General features: G+C 35.2%; 1 protein-coding gene and 1 pseudogene across 1 annotated transcript; both read left to right on the top strand.

The window, feature by feature from the left end:
- Positions 1 to 6,709: 6,709 nt before the first annotated feature.
- Positions 6,710 to 10,421, top strand: LOC145569182 (potassium transporter 7-like; annotated as a pseudogene).
- Positions 10,422 to 11,400: 979 nt separating this feature from the next.
- On the top strand, positions 11,401 to 19,478 carry LOC145569180 (uncharacterized). The gene is made up of 4 exons (XM_081628537.1): positions 11,401 to 11,886; positions 12,049 to 12,201; positions 17,649 to 17,720; positions 18,613 to 19,478. The coding sequence occupies exons 1-4, from the start codon at positions 11,737 to 11,739 to the stop codon at positions 19,279 to 19,281; spliced, it is 1,044 nt and encodes a 347-aa protein (XP_081484663.1). The 5' UTR covers positions 11,401 to 11,736; the 3' UTR covers positions 19,282 to 19,478.
- The last annotated feature ends 2,740 nt before the right edge of the window (positions 19,479 to 22,218 follow it).

Raw genomic sequence — 22,218 nt, 5'->3', positions numbered from 1 at the left:
TGCATATGATTATTGGAATGTATACTTTTAAAAAGGGTATGATCTGGTCCCTAATATGAGCTTTATAAATGCAGAGATTTCATCTGTTCTTTCATTGAGTACTGAGGTCGGAAATTTATGTCACATTTCATGCATGCAGGATTGCATGGGTGATATTACCAATATATTATCCAATTAAAAAAAAGAGAAATTCCCATTGGTACACTTCAGGTTCTGACCTTTCCAGCGGTACCACATTTTTTTTTTGACTTTCTAATGATACACCCAAGTTTCTGACTTACTAACTCACGTGATTAGTCTGTTAATCAGACGTTAATAAGTTAGTTTTGTAGCAGCTTAGGTTAAAAAAAAAAAAGGTAAAAGTCTAATTTGCCCCCAATTAATTCATTTCCCTCCAAACTTTCCCTCTCAATTTTTCAGTTATTTCCCACCAAAACCATTCCCTCCCTATAAATGCGCCACTTCCTATTCTTTTCTCCATTTCATTTCTCCTCCATTACTGAATTTCTCTTCTTCTCCATATGTTGTCTTCTCCAATTGTTTGACATGGCTGGTTCTTCAAGTTCTGGTTTTTCTTTTGGCAGCAGACATGGAAGGTCCACGTGGGTCAGGCTTTTGTACTGTAATTGTCATCCACCAAGACATGCTGAAGTAAGGGATTCTGACTCCAGGGAGAACCTATTACAAGTGCAGGCACTGTGATTTGTTCATGTGGGTCACTGAAGATCAAATTATGGAAAATAGAACAGGAAAAACAAATCTTGCTGAGTATGCTAATCTGAGAGAGGAATTCACTGAATTTACAGAGAGAGCATATGAATTTGCAGCCTACATATACATGGTTGTTAGGATTGCTGTTGTCATGTACCTGATTTTACTATTGGTTGCTCTCAAATGAAAGTGATGTACTTTTCCTTTTAGTCATGCCATGTAATTGGTAGATTGTTAGCAATTAAAGGTTGTATTGTCTGGATTTATGAATGACAAATGAAAAAAGGAAAATATCCATCCTTTGTGTTTTATATACTGTGTTGAATTAGTCATGAATCTAACACAACCTTTGATCTAAATGAACTCACATCACAACTTTAAACAAGGCTAAAGTTGGCTGATTTCATATATCCAAAATGAAGATAGTTGCCAAAGTTATGTTCCAAAAAGCAATGTTATGTTCCAAACAGCAAACTACACTGTCAGAAACCAAACAAAATTACTTAATTCCCTAGCTTCTACTGTACCAAAAATCAAGCTAAAGTATCAAAAACCAAAGTTGAATACATATAACTCTCTGCCACTGTCTACAAACTTAGAGAATCAGATTAGACTTGATACTAGTTCAATGGTTGGCTAGGCATCTGTGAGGCATTCAAATTCTGTTGGATGTTCAGTTTGGGGTCTTCCTTGCTTCCTTGCATTAGATGTTGCAGCCTCAGATGTTGTTGTCTTTGAAGCCTTTGCTGCATTAGATTGATCTCTGACCCTTGGGTTCTTGATGACAACAGGCTCAGAAGCCTTCAACTCTTTTCCAGTTAAGCCTCCCTTACAGGTTGCCTTATTGTGCCCAAAGCAACCACACTTGTTGCACTTCACTATTTTGCTTCTTTTGCCTGGTTGCACTTCTTCTTCTTCTTCTCTTTTTCTATTCCTACTTGGTCTTCCAATTTCTCTCTTCATCTTAGGGGGCATGATAATTCTACCTGAGTCATCAGTAGGCCACCGTTCTGTGTCTGGAATGGGGTTAATGCACACACTGTAAAACTGCTTATATGTCTTCATAGAGTACCAGGAGCTAACAAAGTCATGTGGGTCTAACTTTGCATCAATTAGGGCCCTAATGGCATGCCTACATGGTACCCCTGATAGTTGCCATGCCCCACATGAACAAATTTTCTTGTTAAGGCTCAGAGGGAACTGAGATCTACCTTCATGGATTTCATACTCCCCTGGGCTGGACTTGAAGACTCTGCAGTTTGAGCTTGCTGTTCCTATATCTTTCACCAGTTTCATAATTTTAGGACAAATTTCTTCATTTTTCCAAGACTTTGCATTCTCAACCCTTGTTGCAATTCTCACCATGCACACCCTCCTTATTCCTGCATATTTGATCTAAATTAGACAACTAATCACAATACATAAACCTAAGTATGAGAACTAAACAAGTTATGCACAATGTACCTTTTAGCAAAGTTATTACAGGCCTACACCTATTAACTCCACATGTGGAACTGAAGCTTTCCCCAAAATTAGATGTATTGGACTCATTGCATACATCAGGGTCAAATTTATGCTTACTCCACTTGGACTGTTCTCCCAAGTCTACAAACTAAGACATAACTTCATCACCTCCATGTTTCTGAAGCTTCTCCATAGCTTTCCTGAATGTGAAAGCAGAAGTTGAGAATTGCAGAATGTGAAAGCAGAAGTTGAGAATGGCAAATGAATGTGAAAGCAAAAGTTGAGAATTCTACCTGAATGTGAAAGCAGAATTTGCATTGCAAGCTCTCCAAAACAGGACATACATGAGAGGGCCTGGAAACTTCGCTTTGCAGTTCCTACTGAGGTGCCTACAGCAGAACCTTCTGTCAACTTCTGGCCACACATTGTCCAGAGCTAATTCTATTCCCTGAAACAGTGATGAATTAGATAAGTATGCATATACATATATAAAGTACAGAACAGAACAACAAAATTAAACTTAGGTACTTGCTTTTTGCCTATCAGATATGATTGTCCAATGCTTTCTCGAGGACTCTTTGACAATGTTCAACAAATGCCAGAAGAAATAGCTCCATGACTCCTTGTCTTCTTGGCTTACTACAGCATAGGCTATGGGAAAAATCTCATTATTGCCATCTATACCCATAGCAGATAGCAATATTCCCCCATAATTACCTTTGAGGTGTGTTCCATCTACACCAATCAAAGGTCTGACACCTCTAAGAAGGCCTTTCCACTGTCCAGTGAAAGAAATGAACATGCTTGTAAACTGTAGTTGCTTAGGTAGGGACTCAGTTTCATTCCATGCACAAAAAGCTTTACTATCAGGGTTTGTTTCAATGCACATTTGAGCATACATAGGCACCAAAGAGTATGAATCATCATATCCTCCAAAGAGTTGCTCAATTACATAACTCTTTAACCTGTACAAAGTGGACTGTCTCATATAGATGCCATATCTTTGGAGAAGCAGCTCATTTAGTGCTTTGCCAGGAATGTCAGGGTTAGCTCCGATGTCTTCCATAACCTTCTGAGAAGCCCACTTAACATTGCATATGGGGTTGTATGTCTCTAAGCCCCTGAAAGTGTGTACATTGGGCCATATCTTCTTAATGGCCCAGGTTCTCAAGTTTACTTGCATGTAACCTCTAGTGACAACACCGAGATTGGCACATTGCAATGTACCTTTTGTTGTCAGCATACTCAACATTAATGGCAAATCTTTCTTGCACAGCAAAGTCCTTAAGAGTATCCTTAAAGTGTGCCTTATCTGTAAAAATCATCCATGGTCTGAGTGAAATCTTACCAAAATCTGCATCCTCATACATCTCTCCATTCTTGTACAACCTCTTAAAGTAATCCTCATCATCTTCATCATCTAAAAAGTCAAACCATTTCCCTGGTTTCCAGTTATCCTTTATTTTAGGAATCCTTTGAAGCTGTACCAACTCATCTGCAGGTACATCCCCTTTTGGTGCTACTTCTCCATCAGAGTCTTCTTCATCACCGTCACCCTCTCTTAGTCCAGATTCATCACTTTGCACAACAAATTGCATATTTTTTCTTCTCACCTTTATACTAGAGACTTGACCCTCCTCTTCACCCTCATTCAAACCAAAGCTAGTACCCTCTACCTCACTCTCATTCCTACCAGATTCATCACTTTGCACAACAAACTCCATCTTTCTTCTCACCTTTAAACTTCTAACTTGACCCTCCTCTTGACCCTCATTCAAACCAGTACTAAGGCCATTTCTTTGACTCTCAATCAAAAAGAAATCAACACCAAGCATCCTTCTCTCAGTGACAGTAGTACCAACCTTTGACCTTAACCCCTTTATAATTGTTGTGGTCCTAGGAAGCTTTTTTGCAAAAATAGAACTTTGAGATGCTTTAGGCAAAAGTTGGTCATTAGAAGCAACTGTCTCATTCACTGTAATAGGTGAAAATCTTGGGCTCCTTCTCAAAGGTAAGTTCTTGAATACAGTATTTGGTGACCTAGGGGATGGTGGTTGCATTGGGGTTGATTTGGTGGCAGCTTTCTTCTTACTCTTTGAAGCCTTGACCTTCCTCGACTTTTCTATCCTTTCCATGGTTTCCTCAAACTATTTCCTACCCTTGGTAGACTCAAAATCAGGTTTTTCAACATTTAGTTCATCTACTGGTGAATCATGATCAACATACCTAGGTGGAGATGAATCATTTAAAGTTATCTCTTCTATGGAAGGCTGAGAGGGATCAATTTGTGATGGTTGTGTTTGGGGTGGTTTTGTTTGGGGTGCAGTGATCTGAGAGGGTTCATCAATTTGGGGTGCTTCTGTTTGGGGTGCAGTGATCTGAGAGGGTTCATCAGTTTGGGGTGGTTCAATTTGGGAAGGTTCATGACTTGGTGGTGCAGGTTTGGACTTCCTTAAGTTCTTGATCATTTTATTAAGAGGACTTGGTTTTTTGGCAAACCCAACCCAAATGTCATACACATCACACTAACCTAGGGTCTTAAACATCCTAAATAAATCAGTATCATCTAATAAAGGGTTATGCTTTTGATTGTAAGCATAATTAAAGGAAGGGTTGATGATAGGAAACTCGAGGTCTATGTCAACATTGTCTTCAAATTCAACAACCAAGTCAATCAAATTGCATGTATCTAAGTCAACATTAAAGTCAATATGTTTCCCAAAGTAATGAAACCTTAACACAACCTCATGACTATCACCCATTCTGCAAAATAAGGCAAACAAAGTACACAATTACAACATGCACAAATATTTTTCACACTTTAAACAACAAACATTCACAGATCCACAGATCAGTCAAACATGATCATGCCATATCATAAAAAAAAAACCAGTTCTACACCACTAATTCACAAAACATAATCACGCACCTATTGTAGATGAAAGTAACCTAAATTCGCATAATTAAACAACATATACATCAAGAAATTAACCTAAATTCGCTCAAAACAGAAAAACAAACAAAATCACCAATTCTTAAACACAATTGAACAGTAGTAGTACTAACATACCTGAATTATGGAAGATTTCCCTCTCCAAGCTTTGAAACCCAACGAAATTTGCGACAAATCTTGTAAGCCCTAGGTTGTCCCTTCGTGAATTCAACAGAGCAAATGAGAAATAATTTTGAAAATTCTTTGGTTTATGTCAAATCGACATAAATGGAAAGGGAAGGGGTTTTGATCGTTGGAGGGAAGGGTTTATAAGGGGGTAAATTAGTCTTTTTATTTTTTTTTAACCTAAGTAACTTTTAACCTATATTTACTAACTTATTGACGTCTGATTAACAGACTAATCACGTGAGTTAGTAAGTCAGAAACTTGGGTGTATCATTAGGAAGTCAAAAAAAAAAAAAAAATGGTATCTCTGGGAAAAGTCAGAACCTGGAGTGTACCAATGGGAATTTCCCAAAAAAAAAAACGCTTCTGTTTCTCTTGTACGGAGTATTATTTTATTGTGTTTAGAAAAAAAATTCACTTATATAAGGGAAGATAAAATTACATACTCGTATCATAAGGGATTTTTATAGAAATACAGTATGTGTTCGCTTATCTTTACTCCAGAAATCTTTAAAAGGATGCACAAAAAAAATAAAATAAAAACATAGGACCATTAAAAAAAAAAAAAAATTAAAAAATTAAAAAAAAAAAAAAACAAGGGAAAATTGCTGACATGGAATGAAATGCCCAATAGCATTGGATCATCATAAAAACATTTTTCATTTGTTTCTTTGTTTGCTAATCACCCTCTTAAGTCTAAATTATCGATTAACAATTTTCATATTTCATTCTTCCATCTTTTTGAGAGAGATTGCGAGAGATCATCTCCGTCTCCATCGATTATGGTAAGTTTTTTGCCATTTCTGTAACATCTTCATATTTATCAGACCTACATTTCCACCACTTACTTTCATGTATAAAATCCCTGATCCCCTTTGCTAAGTCACAAGGAAATGATATGTTACTAATTCTGTTATTACTCTTCATTACTCTCCATAAACTAAAATTATAAGTCGCTTTGTAATTTAAATTACTAAGTGACAACTAAATTTGGGCGGAGGGAGTTATTTTTAATTTTTTATGGGTAACTAAATGACAAATAGGTACATTTGTAATGGAAACTGTAATACTGAAAACTCAGAGGAATCAAACTCTTAGAGCAAAGCAAGATTAGCCCCAAGTCTTAAAGACTTTTAAATGTTTGTTTTTAAACTTGCTCTAAATAATGTGTCCTTCATTTGTCATTTTCTTTTTAAGGGCAACTTTGATAGGCTCTTCATTTGTGCAATTTTTATCTTTTATTTTATTTGTTGCACTTAAGAAATCAGGAGTAACTTTTGATATCTAACATGAAGAAGTCAAGTTTCTAAAACTGATTATTAACGTTGCGTCGAAGGGTGTATTTCTCGTCTAAAAAACAGTAATTATGTGGTTTTTTGGTTAGCCTGAAATAATTGTGAAGTTATATAACAGGATATGGTGAAATGTTTCATGAAGAATGAAGAAGCATCACTTGGAAGTAAGAAGGGACATGTCCTCCTTTTAGCATACCAAAGTCTCGGATTAGTTTATGGAGCCTTGAGTATTTCTCCCTTGTATGTCTATGAAAGTGCTTTCTCTGGATCATTGCATCAGCATCAATCCGAAGAAGTTATTTTCGGGGTTTTATCATTGATCTTTTGGAGCCTAACTCTTTTCCCTTTGCTCAAGTATGCTCTCATTATGCTGAGTGCAAATGATAATGGTGAAGGTAATTCTTTTTTTTTTTTTTTTTTCTAACAATGTCTTCGTCTTCAATAGAGTTTGAAAAGATTGTTTTTCTCGGGGGGAAGTTTGGCTTTGTACTCTCTGCTGCGCAGACATACAAAATTCAGTTTGCTCCCAAATCATCAAGCAGCAGATGAGGAGCTTCAAGCGTACTATAGGCCTGGCTATGTAATTAGATCCTCTTCTTTTAGAAGATTTCTTGAGAGACACAAAAGGTTCAGAACTTGTTTACTTCCTATTGTTTTGTTCGCGGCCTGCATGGTCATTGGTGATGGTATAATTAATCCGTCTCTTTCAGGTAAAATTGTCTCTTAATTTTTTTGTAAGAGACTAGACATTTTCTCCTTATAATTCAGTATGTATTTAAGTTTAATTCATGCTATTTTCATGTCATTTCTCTAGCTCAGCCAATTTACTAATTGGTTTTCCACAGTTTTGTCATCATTTCAGGGGCTCAGAGCTCATAACGCGAGCCTAAATCATGGTTAGTTCATTGTTATTGTAATTTTTTGGATAAATTTGTTATATGAGGCATAGGGAATATCTCCTGTAACAAGTCTGGGGCGACATGGTTCACTTAATCCCCAAAGAAGTACCAAGTCATTAGTAGTGCAATAAATAAATATGAGACTATCTCGAAAAAGGTCTTGCATCACCCATTACCTAGTTAATGTGCTTAGACAAATTTTCCACAATCTGTAGCTCAGACAACAGAGATAAGAGAGTCAAAGTGTGAGCATTGAGTCCAGAACTTTTGATCTGATTTTTCATGATTCTGAAAGTTTTGTCCTTGAACAAATACTGGTAGGAAATTTACAATTCTCTGAGATCTTAATAAGCAAATTTACACTAATGTTCTGCCAACACTGTATCCAGTATCATCCAAGGAGTCAGATGTATAGAGGAACACGGATATGATGAAAGTTTTGTGACTTGAAATGCCAAGTTTTGTTGGAAAATTCATTGATGGGTGATCTTAATGTTCCTGTTACAGATTCTCTTGGATGCCATGTTATCTTTAATATCTAGCTCTTCTTCAACCTGTATGAGAATACTCTCTTAATGACAAAAACATTTTCTCAGGTGCGGTGATGACTATTGTCTGCAGTGTGCTGGTTGGCATCTTTGCTTTACAGCACTGTGGTGCCCATAAGGTCTCATTCTTGTTTGCCCCCATTGTAAGCATTTGGTTGTTGTCAATTGCCGCTCTTGGCATCTACAATATCATTAAGTGGAACCCAGGAGTCTACCATGCTCTATCTCCATATTACATCTACAAGTTCTATAAACTGACTCGGAATGTTGGGTGGAGTTCTATAGGATAATCAAATAACAGCTCTGTGGTATAAAATAGGTGCAATGTACACTTCTTAATCCCTTGTAAATTTCTGGGGAGGGGAGAAGTTATTTTTTGATATTGATATATTTGTGTTGCATTTTTGTAGATCCCTTTTTCTGGCCAATGTTTGTACTAGCCATTCTGGCTGCTATCGCAGCCAGTCAAGTTGTCATATCTGCAACATTTTCAATAGTGCAGCAATGCCGAGCACTAGGGTGTTTCCCACGCGTCAAGGTGGTACACACATCAAGATGGATTCAAGGCCAAGTTTACATCCCGGAAATAAATTGGTTACTTGTGATTCTCAGTCTGGCTGTGACCATTGGATTCCAAGATATCACTCTCATAGGCAATGCATATGGTAATTATTTTTGATAAATTATGTCTTAACCATTCAATATTATTTATGAACATAATGTTTGAACTTAGAAAATGTTATCAGCCTTGCTCCTGTATAAGAACCAGAGAAGTATTTAATTCTTGGGTAAAAGTGTAAAACCAATTCCTAATAAATTGATATGATAGGGATTTCAGACAACCAAGTGCTACTGTAGTTGCAATTGAAGAACTACTGAAAAATCTCCAACTTTTTTGTCTGTATAACCTTGATATTAATCAGAGCCTCAGTTTACCTGCTTTTGACCTGTTTACTTATAGATGGATCTTCTGGCTGTTTGGTCATTCCTCGGAAAATGATTATCTTCATTGGTGCATTGTTAAGTTATAAAAGCTATATTTCGCATTAACCTTGAACATGTTGATTATCAAACACAGTAAGTATATTCTTGTCATTAATCTAAGCAGAAATCTGAGTTGTTAGTCTCCAACATTGTAGCTGTAATCTGTACATGTTTTTCTGTAGCTAGTAGAATTTGTATACTGATGCAGTGATGGCATAGTCCTCTCTGCATATGCAATGATGGCATGGTTGGGATCTGATGTTCATTTCTTTCTTTTTTTTTTCCCTTGTGATGCTTTTCTTCAGGTTTGGCCTGCATGAGCGTGAACTTGGTGAATACATGGTTACTATCACTTGTAATCATTTTTGTATGGTATCAGAACATCGTGTTAGCATTACTACCCTTGTTAATCTTCACATCGATTGAGTTGATCTACCTCTCATCATCCCTTGTAAAAGTATCTAGAGGAGGGTGGACCCAACTTGTATTCGCTGTGCTCTTGATGTTTGTAATGTATATATGGCACTTTGGCAGTAGGCGCAAATACTTGCTAGAAGTACAAAATAAGGTGCCTATGAAATGGATCTTCGGATTGGGGCCTAACCTTGGCATTGTAAGGGTTCCTGGTATCAGCTTCATATACACCAAATTAGTCAGTGGAGTTCCTTCCATTTTTACCGACTTTATAACCAACTTACCAGCCATTCATCAAATAGTAGTGTTTGTCTGCATCAAATCAGTCCCTGTACCTCATGTCACAGACAAAGAGCGGTATGCTGTAGGCCGAGTTGGGCCCAAATATTATCGTATGTATAGGTGCATCATACGTTATGGCTACAAAGATGTTGCTAAATATGCTGATGACTTAGAAGACAACCTTGTCATGAGCATTGCAGAGTTCATCAGAATGGAGGCAGAAGGGTACAAATCTTTTGATGGTATGGTTGATGGCTGGATGGCTTTGGTGAAAACATCTGATAAGTTCGGAACAAGATTAGTGGCATCAGATAGCAGTTCTGACAGAAAGGGTTGCTGCTTAAACCATAAAGAACGTATCAAAGAAGGTAAGTCGCCAACCTTGCGTAGTCTACATAACAAATACTTAGTGGAAGAGGCTCCAAAGTTTCGTCAGAGGCATACCAGGTTTCAGTTATCAGGTACCGAGAATTTAAAGGAGGAATTAAAGGAAGAATTGATAGGGCTTTTGGAAGCCAAGGAGGCTGGGGTAGCATACATAGTCGGGCATTCATATATTAAGGCTCGAAAAAATGGATCTAATCTCAAAAGATTTGTGATTAATGTGATGTATTCATTCCTTCGAAAGAACAGTCGTTCTCCTGCTGTGATACTTCATGTTCCTCATATCAGTTTGATTGAGGTGGGTGTGGTTTATTATTTGTAAGTTATATTTCTTCAGTTTGTTTGCAGATTCATTCAAATACTTACTGCAAGATTTGCCTAAATTCCTGTTGTAACTCGTTCATTTCGGAATTTTTCGAGTATTAGTGGACTGTGCAGACTATGCAAGGCTATTTTCTTTGAGCTTGATCTTGCTGAGCGCCTGAACTTGTAGTCTTATTGCGGCTCCATGTGTTAACCATCTCAAAATGTGGAATTCAATTTTATTATGAAAGTGAAAGTATTACTTTTACATATCAAAGCATACTATTCTTTCTTTGTATGAATGCATCATGCTAATCCAAGCTAGGCAACCAAATGATAAAGCATGCATAATTGCATATGATTTTAACAGTTTTTGTTTTAGTTTAAATAGCATGAGGGTTTGAACCCTTTGGAATATAAATACAATTAATTATATTGATTTAACTTTTTTTTTTTTTTAAAGAAGTTATATTGATTGAACTTTCGATTAAAGTAATTGTACTTTTTTCATATTTTTGTGTGTAGAGAAAGTCTTAAAAGGCAAATGGTTTAGATCATTTGATCATAAGTTTTGGATACCATTTCATATTTGAATAAGTATTTTGATATCTATGGCTAACAACTAATTTTACTAACCATCCAACATAGAGAATTAGTTGATGTGAAATGTTATGCTAGATAGTTTTCACTAGATAAGGACTTACATCAATTAAGTAAATCGCTAACTAGTAACAACAATCACCAAACGTTCCCTATTTTTTTAAAAGGAGAATTTCAACAATAATGGACTAAATTGAACTTTAAATTATTTTTTTAAAAGTAACATAAAATTACAAGTAATTAATTATTCACATCTATATTCGTAAATAATAGGTGTAACATAATCTGCTACTTAATTTGTCTCCGTAAAGCGCAACACAACATGTACGACTCCTATTATAGAGGCAAAAATTCACATCCCTTAATAAAATCTTGAAGTCTAGCTAATCTAAGTTAATTAGAAGCACACATGAATTGAGTGGTTGGTAAGATAAAATTCAAGCCTTTCCTTTCTAAGAAAACTCGTGTGCACTTGAAGCTTTCTCGATTCCTCCCAATCCAAAATCCCCAGAAATTATAATATTCATAATTCTCTAAATCGAAATTTTTTGTCTCATTTTTAGCTCTGGGAAACATTGAATTCAACAATTAGGGTTTATATTTGTCTGATTGATGCTTGTGGTTGTTTGAGTTTGGGGAATTAGGGTTTTTGATTCATCTTTAATTTCCCCCAAATGCATAGGTTTGGTATAATCGACGAGAAGACGCGGAGAAAACCCTAAATTCTCACTTCAATGTTGAGCTCCTCTTCTTATTGTATCTCTCATCGTCCCCTAACTTTACCACCATTAACTAGAATTAGGGTTCCTAATCGTCCTGTTAGCTTATCGTTACTTAATCGTAATTTTCGCGCTACCGATTCTCATTACAACGCTTCAAAATCTGTAAGTGATTTTATAATGCTTGTTCTTTCAATTTAATTTGTAAATGCTGAAATTGCAGTGATTATGTGATTTGGGGTTTTTATTTTTTATGCAATTAGTTGTAGCTGGGTTAGGAATTTGAAGTAATTGATCTTTTTTGTTTGTGTTTTGGGATTATTGTAGAGATGGAAGATTTGTTGCTTTAGGCAAGAGGAGTTTCCAGCTGAGAACTTGAAACCTGAGGTGGTTGAAGATATTTTAGCTGAGGAACTGGTAAAGCCAAAGCTCGATTTTCAGACAGCTCTTAAAAAGGATTGGAGGTCGGGTTTTCGAGAGGTAATTATGAGCTCAATTTATCTGCAAATGTTTTGTGAATTGATGCATCTGTTTAAGATTATTACTTCGTAATTGGTAACAACTTCACGAGGTGTGCAAGATGTAGTTTTCATGTCGAACTATTATAGAATGAAACGATTGTCTTGGAAAATAGTTACTTTTATACAGGCTATAGGTGTATTATGGTGATAAATCTTCATCTAGAGCTTTAGAGTTCACTTTGTCAGTGGCCACCATTGAATTTACCTCTGGTTTGCAGCAATCCAATGACTAAGCTTTCGTTCAAAACTCCTAGGCCGGTGAATGAGCTTTTAAAAGGTGAGGGTTTCCCATAGTAATCTGTTCTCTGCCATGAATTGCAGCTAGAATAGAGGAATGGGACCCACACTCTAAGCTGAGTTTGCTGTTGGCCTCTGTCAGTTGATGTTAGCTGTAGACATGCGATCTTTTTCCATCCACAAAAGTGACATAACTTAAGAAATTCTTAGAAAAAAATTAGAGAAGTATAGATTTATGTAGAGGAATAACATTTAGTTGTCACAAATCAGGGTTGCCATCAGTTTCCACAAGTTTAAAAGTATCAGAGATAGGAATCTTAACCTATATTAGAGTTTTTAAGCATCAAAGCCTTGTACAAGTGGCTGCATAATATGTACCTATATCAATCTAAATCTCTCCACTCCAATTAGATCCAACATTCTCCCTTTACGTATATATTTGGTATTGTGCATGAGGCTAGCAGCTACTTAAAGAGCCATTACATACAAGACTATATTTTCTCTGAGCACATCGAATATCAATCAAAAACCTTCACATTGAATTGTTAATGACAGGTGATTGTATCTTCAGAATATATCTCTATATCTCAAACAAATCTTTTGTAAACTTATTAAATAGGAACCAAAGCTGACCTGTATACCTTCTTTGTCTATAACTTAATAACATATACCTAAGAACTTAAGAGTTTTAGACAGAAATCATTTAGTATAGTTTCACTTTTGTTCTTCCGCATTTCCTGATTGACATTATACCAGAGATCTTGTTCATGGAGAATCATTTCATAACACTTGATTGTCTTCTGCTTCTTCATGAGTGCTAAAGGTAGAAGTTTTGTATATATATCATCATGCTAGTGAGTTTTTTTTTATCCATTTTATTTTCTATTAAAGAGGCAGAATATAATAACCCAATTGAAGCATGATGATCAAACTTGTTTAATGTATTGTATGTCCCAGATCAAGCGCCGTTTATTCAAAAATATCCTTGTTCCTTGTTTATATACTTCTAATATCTTTTTCCATTTGCATGCAATATAATGGTAGGTATGATCAGCCAAAATGTAACAAACTCCTGGCTGGTTCAAACCCTTTTGGAACCAAAATATTTTGTATAGGTGTAACATTGCTAGTATATTTATGGTTAGCACCCCCCCCCCCCCCCCCCCCCCCCCCCCCCTCTTTTTTTATTTTAAATGTCAAAGTGAGGTAAGTAAAAGAAAATTAGACAGCCACCTTAAAAGTCAAAGTGGGCTATTCTTTTTTTTTTTTTTTTAATCTTTTCCGTTTTAGTCAAGTTCTTTTTTTTTTTATTTTTTTTTTTTATGTTATCGTTTTAAGCAAAAAAAAAAGGACAAAGTGGGCTATTCCTGCTATTGATCTAATTGGGTTGTAGCTATATGAGTGGATTAATTTGAGCATAATTTTCTAGGCTAAGACTGAATTAAGAACAATGATTGTTTGTATCACTAAGTAGAACAAATGCCAATTGTCTTGTCATTTACGTCACAGATTTACTTTATCATTTAATTGCATAGATGCTTACGTATTTCTACTTAGTGATGAAGGGATCAGATGAACTAATTAAATTTCGAACCTTAGCCACCCATTTTGTCAAGTCATACATGGATCACATTTTTTTAGGTTTTTTTGGATGGACCTGAGTCTCTTTCCACAATATTTAAATTGAATATACTTTCTCCAAATACTGTATCTATTTCTTTTAGGTGCAAGGTTTAAGGAAGTGTACTTATGTAGCAAGGATGAAGATAAAAGTAAATGTAATTGGAGATAGTGGGTAATTATATATTGAGGAGGGGCGGGGGAAATAGATGTGAGTGGAGGTAGTGATTTGGAAGGTGCAAGGCACGACTGGTGAATTTGGAAAAGGAGTAAATGCATGTCAAATAGGTTTTCTTGTTGATAGGGTGAAAAGCCATAAATGCAATGATTGTAAAATTCTGCCTTGTGAAAACTGAAAAGTTGTTGGGTCTTATGGTACACATCAAAGTAAGATCAAGGAGGATGGGAGCTCGAGCATACTATTAGGTTTTGGAAATTACAAGGCAGTCCACAAAATTGTTGAAAAGAAAGATTAACCTCAAGAGGTATTTGCATGCCCACTTGATCAAGTTGAATAATTGCATTTGTAAAATATAATGGAAGTTTTTGTAAGAATCCAATATTTTTATTGACATAGATACGACATGGTAAAATGAACCGTAAGATTATGTTGATATAAAGAAGAGTAGTATAAGGATGCAATAGTAAAGGCAGCGGCAGCGGCTAAGAATGTGCCCTGTATGATTAATTTAGTATTTTAAGGACAAAGAAAGTAATACTAACAAGATGGTGTGAGAATAGGAATTGAAGTCCTGAGATCTTTGTTCAGTAAGTGTATTAAGAGTAAAGATGATAGGATCAATGAACATTTCATTAAGGGTCAAATTACAATGCAAGAGAAGGGGAGTAGACGCTGAAGGTGACGAAAGCATAGAACTCACTCGGATGGATTAAGATTGCCATTGAAGTGTGGAGATGTTGATATTTTGTTGATTCACTTAGGGTTTGAGTAATAGGGGCAGGTCAATTGAATGTCAATTTATAATAACGAAGGATATGTGCATTGAGAGAGAAACTAATGAGGTATACTAAAAGGTTGTATAATAGAGTAATAGAGCATATGTACCTATGAAGTGGTGAAGGAATTACTTTAGGTTTATACCCAAAGGTCAACTATAAATTGAATCTTTCCTATAGGGAGCATCAACATATAATGAAAAGTTTGCACATGAATATCCATATTGAGAAAGCTTTTGATAAGGAACGAAAGGACCTACTTTGGTGCATGCTGACAAAGAGGGTGTATCTCGCTAATATATTGACAATGTAAGAATATGTTTAGGTACTCTGATACAGCTGCAAAAAAAAAAAAAAAGGGAGGGGAGAATGGGCTTTAGTACTTTTAGTTTACTTGATTCTCCATTCCTACTTTTTCTCTCCATGGCTGTAAAAAAAAAGGAAAAAGACAGCCTGAGAGAGCCACGCGTAAGTGAAAAACTCAAACAATGTCCAAACAGAAAGAGGAACTATACTATTAATATAATTAAAAAAAAAAAAAAAATTATAACCCTCCAAAACTCAAATGGAATCCTCATCATGATATTTTGGGATGGATGTAGCAGACTCTTGGTTTCATATCTGTACGGGATCCTCCTACCTAAGTTTGTGTAAGCATAGGTTGGGACGCGAGATTAATTATGTTTCGTTGGTTATCGATGAACTACACTAGATTATTTACACTTTATTATTTGAGGTGCTAGGTGTATGTCATTTGCAGATAAATTATTTTAGTGGATGATCATAGAGTAGAGTAGAGCTATGGAATACAGAGGTGAAACTTGAAATGTTAATTATGAGTCTAAGAAAAGGGCAGAGACTGCAAATTTGGTATAGAGATTGATACAAATCAAGATACCGTGAGATTTTTCTGTAGGGAAGTGAGTATTCAGGTATTTGGGGTCTCTCATTATGAGATTTGAGATATTAATCAAGATATTTGTCCTTCATCCACAATGGGGGGAGCACATCACATGGTTTGACCATGTTAAGTTTCCTATTTAAGTGACAAAGATTTATTGTAAACGGAGGGGGTATATTGCTACTGATAAAATCTGGGATACTTTGTGGTCACATTACGTCTCTAAAGGTAAAGGAAATGTTATAGAACTGCTGTTTGCCCTGGATGTTAGGCCGTAAGATAGATCATGTTCTGAAGATGAAAGTGGCATATTGGGGTGGATGCTTAATAGTATGAGAAGTAATAGATATAAGCTGCATTTAAGTAAGTAAATCACGCAATTCACAATTATCTTTGAAAACAATTTTTTTGGAAAATTGTAATTAGGGCGTATAAAAAATAAAATAAAATAAAAATTTAAAAAAAAACTACTGTGAAAATACTATCGGCCAAACACTCAAACTTATTTCTCACATTTTTCCACAGTTAGAATTTGCTTGTTATTGCATTTTTTTTTTTTTTTTTAATATACTACAGTTTTTCTGTTACTTACAAAGTTAGGAAGCTAAAAATACAGGACATAATTGATTATCCCCCCCTCCCTCTAATTAAATATTGGGTAATTATTATTGTGGATACTTTAATTTCTGTGCTACATCTATGTTATGAAACACATTTATAGTAGTTTGTGTAATAACTTGTTTTTGTTTTTTGTTTTTTTTTTTTTATTTATTTTTTTTTATTTATTTATTTATTTAATTTTTCTTTTTCTTTTTTTTATGTGGTTGTACTATCTTCAAATTACTAGTTAGTGCCGAGAACCTTTTTCCCTGAACCATGCCTTTTAAAGACATGAGAAATGCACTTTAGATGTGAGGGATGGATAACTTGGAGGCTGAAGCAGTACATTATAGATCTCTACCCTGGTGTTAGTCTTCAGTATTTTTTTTCTTTTTTTTTTATTGTTGGGGGGGGGGGGGGGGGGGGTTTGATGTGCTTCGAACTTTCTAGGGCTGTTCAAAGTTGCAAACTGTCTTGCTTTCACATTCTGACATGGAAGGTAGAACTTCTAGTATTGATGACATTTTCAAGGCAACATCACGAGATGACCGAACTACCGGAGTACATGCTTTTGACTTTTTGAGTAAGAAAGAGAGAATTGTTTAGAGACATTAATATTATGATATTATATAACATGGACTATGTGGTGGGTAAGGAGGGATAAATTGACTATTTCCTTTACCATATAGATAAACAAATAAAGCAAAAGGAAAAGAGTCTAAAATTGAAAAGATAAATAAAGAATAGAGGTTGGTACTTTACTTTCTCTATTTTTGGGGTGATTTATATTTAATGAAAAATATAGTCATGTGGGGTTTTATTAGATTCTTCTCAATGTATAATTTTAAATATTTTATATTTTTTTACTTATTATTAATTAGAGATATTAATGGTTAAAAATATGCATTGGAAAACTTGGAAAGAGAAATGTTTCTTATAAATAAAAACGGAGGAAGTGTATAAAGTTTACTTGTGAGTTGAAACATGTTTACTTGGGATGCAAGATGATATCAGGGTTATGTGAAAAATGTAACATTTTACTATTCTTCCAAGGTGATTAAAATCTTATTAATGGCTTAAAAATGCCTCAGGCTGCTGCTTCTGTGTTTAGAGCAATCGGGGATCGCTGGAATGTACCATGGACAGGAGAAACCATATTGCAAGTGAGTTCATTTCAAATAATATATCATTATTAATGCTTGCAAGTTCATTTCAAATAATATATCACTATTAATGCTTGCAATTAATTTCATTTCGAATAATATATCATTATTAATGCTTACCTAGAAACCAAAGATGTTTTGTGTGTGTGCACTGTGGGGGGTGGGTGGGGGGGTGGGGGGGATTGGATGGAGGGCTGGGTTCAGTGTTCCAGTTGATGTGCTGCTGAAATTTGGCACAGCTATGCCTATTCTGGAGACCTGTTAGCTTCCATTTTAGTATTCAATCCAGTTTAGCAATCCTTGCCATAACTTACTGATAGAAAGGTCCTCTGCAGTCTGTTGTTTCAGCTTCATTGTTACTCAATCACATTTCACACCAAACAAGATCATGATTAAGACCAAACATTTTGCATTATGTTGATCACAGTATACAGTTGTTGGAAAAAAAGGCACAACAGAATTTGTTCATATGGTTACACTATATATAACATGAGACTTCTCCATGATATATTGTCAAGAGACCTGCATCTCTAATTTAACCTTACTTGTTTTCATTGCCTGCCTCTAATCTTGCATCACCTACATGTTCTCTCAAGCCCCATCCCTGTAGGAACAGCCATCTCCCATATGTTGTTACGTGTCCAAACACTAAACTGTTATGCATGCTATTTGTTGACATTTTATCAATTATTAATGTGTCAATCATGGTTGGCAAACCTTATTTTGTGAACTTATTTATCATTATTTTGTTCCAATGTATGTTCTAGACATGTGAGAATGTCTTTAACTGGAGTTATCTACTCACTGCGGACTGTAACCGCAGTCTTTGCAACTCTGAAATTATGTGATCACATGCAAAAGGCTCATTGGACTACCTTCTCTGTTTATCCAGGTTATGCTATTATGGATTGCCTCATTTTGGTTTGTGGGTTCTTGGATGATGCCATTTGCAGCACACATAGCTGGCTTCAGTAAAGAGTCTTTGACATATAGGGGACAAGCATTTTACAGCCTTTTGACCGATGTGACAGAAGGCCTAGCAGGGATTGCCATCCTTCATCGATGCCTGTCACGTTTTCGTCCACTTCCTCCAGGATGGTTTAAATTCAGCCTGAAAGGGAACTGGCATTTTGATGTTGCCCTTGGATGTCTCATGTTTCCCCTGGTTAATCGTCTCTCTCAATTCAATCTTGACATACTACCTTTATTGCCATCAACACCTGGCACTCTGTCAAGCGTTGAGCAGTCTATCTTAGCACGGGATCCAGTTGCAATGGGTTTGTATGTTGTGGTTGTTTCTGTGTGTGCTCCCATTTGGGAGGAGATAGTCTTCCGGGGTTTCCTTCTACCCTCCTTGACAAAGTACATGCCTGTATGGTGCTCTATTCTGGTAAGTTCAGTTGTCTTTGCTCTAGCACATTTCAATGTACAGAGGATGCTTCCGCTTATTTTTCTGGGGGTTGTCATGGGTGCTCTCTTTGCTCGAACGAGGAATCTTATGCCCTCCATGTTGTTGCACAGTCTGTGGAATGCATTTGTATTCTTAGATCTAATGAAGTAATACCTTACAACTTCACCTGATATATAAACCAATAATTCATTGGCATTGCTTCAATTGAAGCATTACGGTCTACAAAGTTGTTCAACCATTTGGTGTTCACCATTCAAGCAAAATCATCGCATAGATTAATGTATTGGATTTTAATTGAGTTACAGAACTTGCAAGCATTAATGAAGTTGGTGACCTTAATGTATAAATTTTTACACGTGCAATCCTAACCTAGGGAGAGCTGAATGGTAGAGCTCTCACTTTGCAACCAAGAGGTTGTGGGTTCTACCTCTCCTAACGAATCGTTGGAGTGCTAGTGTGGCTTCCGATCAGGTAATTTACTCAATTACCAATCTTAGTCTATGGCCGGTTTTTCTGTGTTGAAACTTGGGAATTTGGATCCCCTCCCCAACTTCACAGGAGTTATGCTGCCCTTCAAGGCCAGTAAATTACCTAATAGCAGTTCCCGATTGAATTCTGTTCAGAGGGTGCATGGCTGTGTTTCATTCCTTTGATCTTAAAGGTGATGAGTTGTAACTTGTAAGCTTCTTAAAAGGATCCAATCTGGTAAAATTTTGGGATTTTCATAACTATTATTCAACCCTATAATGTTTGGAAGAGTTTCCACAAAATGGATGAGTCTGTTATCTAGTCTTATACCTATAAAAAATATGAAGTACGGAGTATAATTTTGTATTGTAATTTTCTAGAGTGATGATAGATGTGTCGCTTAGCTTGCAAAAATAATTCCTAATAATTATGTATCAAGCAAGGGGTGAATTTCAAGAGACTAATTGATTTAAGCTAATTAAATTGACTTGAAATAAAGCTAAGCAGGTAACCAAACAAATACTTTCTCTGTTAAATATTTATTGCAATAAAGGTATATTTTATATCTCACAAATATTACTTCTTTGTTGCAATTAATATTTAACGGGGGAAGTATATGAAATTATACTAAACTAGCATGTGCATGGTTAATTGGTAGTGTTAGTACTCAGGTTGTTTTTTTTTTTTTTTTTTTTTTTTTTTTTTTGGCTCATTATTCTCACACAACATTTCCCAAAAATATGTCCGTGGAGAATGAATTTTTAGTGCTGTATTTTTCATTCTAAGTAATAGGAGAATCTTGGGATAAATTAGCGTAGTTATTTCCAACAGTATGTATATGGGGGTTAATATTCTCCTAAAGACAGAATAATCTTGTCTTATTTTAGTTTGTCATTCTCTTTGCAATTGTTTTGTATTTTCGATTTAGTAATGCTGAACATTTTGTAGCATGTAAATTACAAAAATGATTGAAGGAGTGGGTGAAAATAGTGCGGGGTCGCATATATAAGAGAATTGAGGATGTATACAAACACTTGAGTATTTGAGTAGTACTGTAATGATTTATCGTCTTCATTATAATGGTTCAACTATCAGCAATCCAGCGGGCTACAATGCACACATCAGTTGGTATTGTAATGGGTTGCACAAAGACAAGAAATTGGTTTCTACTTTCTACTCTTTCTAGTTTTATCGATCTTGTTAAAAAGGCATTATACGTAGTACGTAGTATATAAATAAAGGTCCAACATCAAGGCCACCAATTCAAAAGTAGAGTCACCAATTCACCATCAAGGCTATAATAAATACACAAAATTGGATCAATTACAAAGATTTCAATGCCTGGTGTCAAAAACTCAAGTGTTGACAGGGGCAAGTGGTGCATTCTAAGATTATATAATATTGTTTGGAATTATATACAGCCACTAATAAGTCACATAGAGGCTTGTAATGTCTGTACTTAATGAAGAGGATTGCGTACTTAACCAACTAAATTGATAGTTTTATATATAGTAAAGTAGATGGTTTCAAACACCTAAACACATTTTCTTATATCCTGCCATCTTATCAAATACCTAGTAAGTTATATATACAAATAAGTATTATATTTTATGAGTAAAAATATAATGTATAATCTAATTTAGACTGACTATAGTAATTATTCTTTGTATAAGACGGTATATGGTAAAGAGCTTTGAAAAATTAAAGACGTTAAAATAGTTACAAAAAGCTAAAAAAAACTGAAGTATAACAATAATAGTTACATGGAGTAAAAATAATAATTACAATAATAACAATATAATAAAATTAATGCTAAAAAAAACTACGAGTATATATAGTTACAGAGTCACTATTTATCACGAGTTAAGCATACTATTGGGACCTAAAGTTTCACAATTTATAAGGTTTGGGACCTCTCTTTTAATTTTGCATTGTTTGAGACCTCTATCCAAACTTCCGTCCAAATTTGGTTAAATTAACCCACATGAGTTTAAAATATTGGGCTCACATGAGTTAAAACCCCAAAAATAATACTTCGTACTTTTACTGTATTTGCAATTCTTTCGTGGGATTTGAACATCTGTTGAACTTCTTCTTAAGTTCTTCAATATTCATCTTTCATCTACTATTAAAAATGTTGATCTCTTACTAGCAATAAGCAAAGAATTCTACAGGTATACTACTTCTCCTTGTGTTTTTATTTCAAAAAAGCATATGAATTGATTTCCTTTTTAGTGGGTTTTGACTTAAAGGGATTAATTTAAGGGTTTTGATATTGAATTACAGAAAACGAAATTAGGGGTGTAAAAAATAAATTATTTTTACTTGGTAAATCCCAAAGTTAATGTTTGTAATCTACAAATTATGTTTGATAATGTAATACGGTTCAATGTTAAGGCCTTAATATGTTTACGTAATTGAATTAATCTAAATAAACTGATTTATAGATGAAAAATAATGTATATAGAGTACAATTCAAGTGAATTTTAGCATTCCACTATATTAATCTTGTCAAAGTATTCCCAATTTTTTTTTAAAAAAATGCTTTAATTGTTGGTGTTGTATGGATCTCAAACCATGCATTGTAATTCACCATGGTGGACAATGGAAAAATCTGCC

This window comes from Chenopodium album, chromosome 11 (genome assembly GCF_948465745.1).
Source record: "Chenopodium album chromosome 11, dcCheAlbu1.1, whole genome shotgun sequence".
Classification (NCBI taxonomy): Eukaryota; Viridiplantae; Streptophyta; class Magnoliopsida; order Caryophyllales; family Amaranthaceae; genus Chenopodium; species Chenopodium album.
This window is presented reverse-complemented; position numbering and strand designations above follow the sequence as displayed.

Bases quoted from the DNA above. Each gene is read 5' to 3' on its own strand.
- LOC145569180 (XM_081628537.1), top strand. From the start codon at position 11,737: ATGTTGAGCTCCTCTTCTTATTGTATCTCTCATCGTCCCCTAACTTTA. The intron at 12,202-17,648 runs GTAATTATGAGC...AAAATGCCTCAG, and splicing joins GGAGGTCGGGTTTTCGAGAG to GCTGCTGCTTCTGTGTTTAG. The intron at 17,721-18,612 runs GTGAGTTCATTT...CTGTTTATCCAG, and splicing joins CAGGAGAAACCATATTGCAA to GTTATGCTATTATGGATTGC.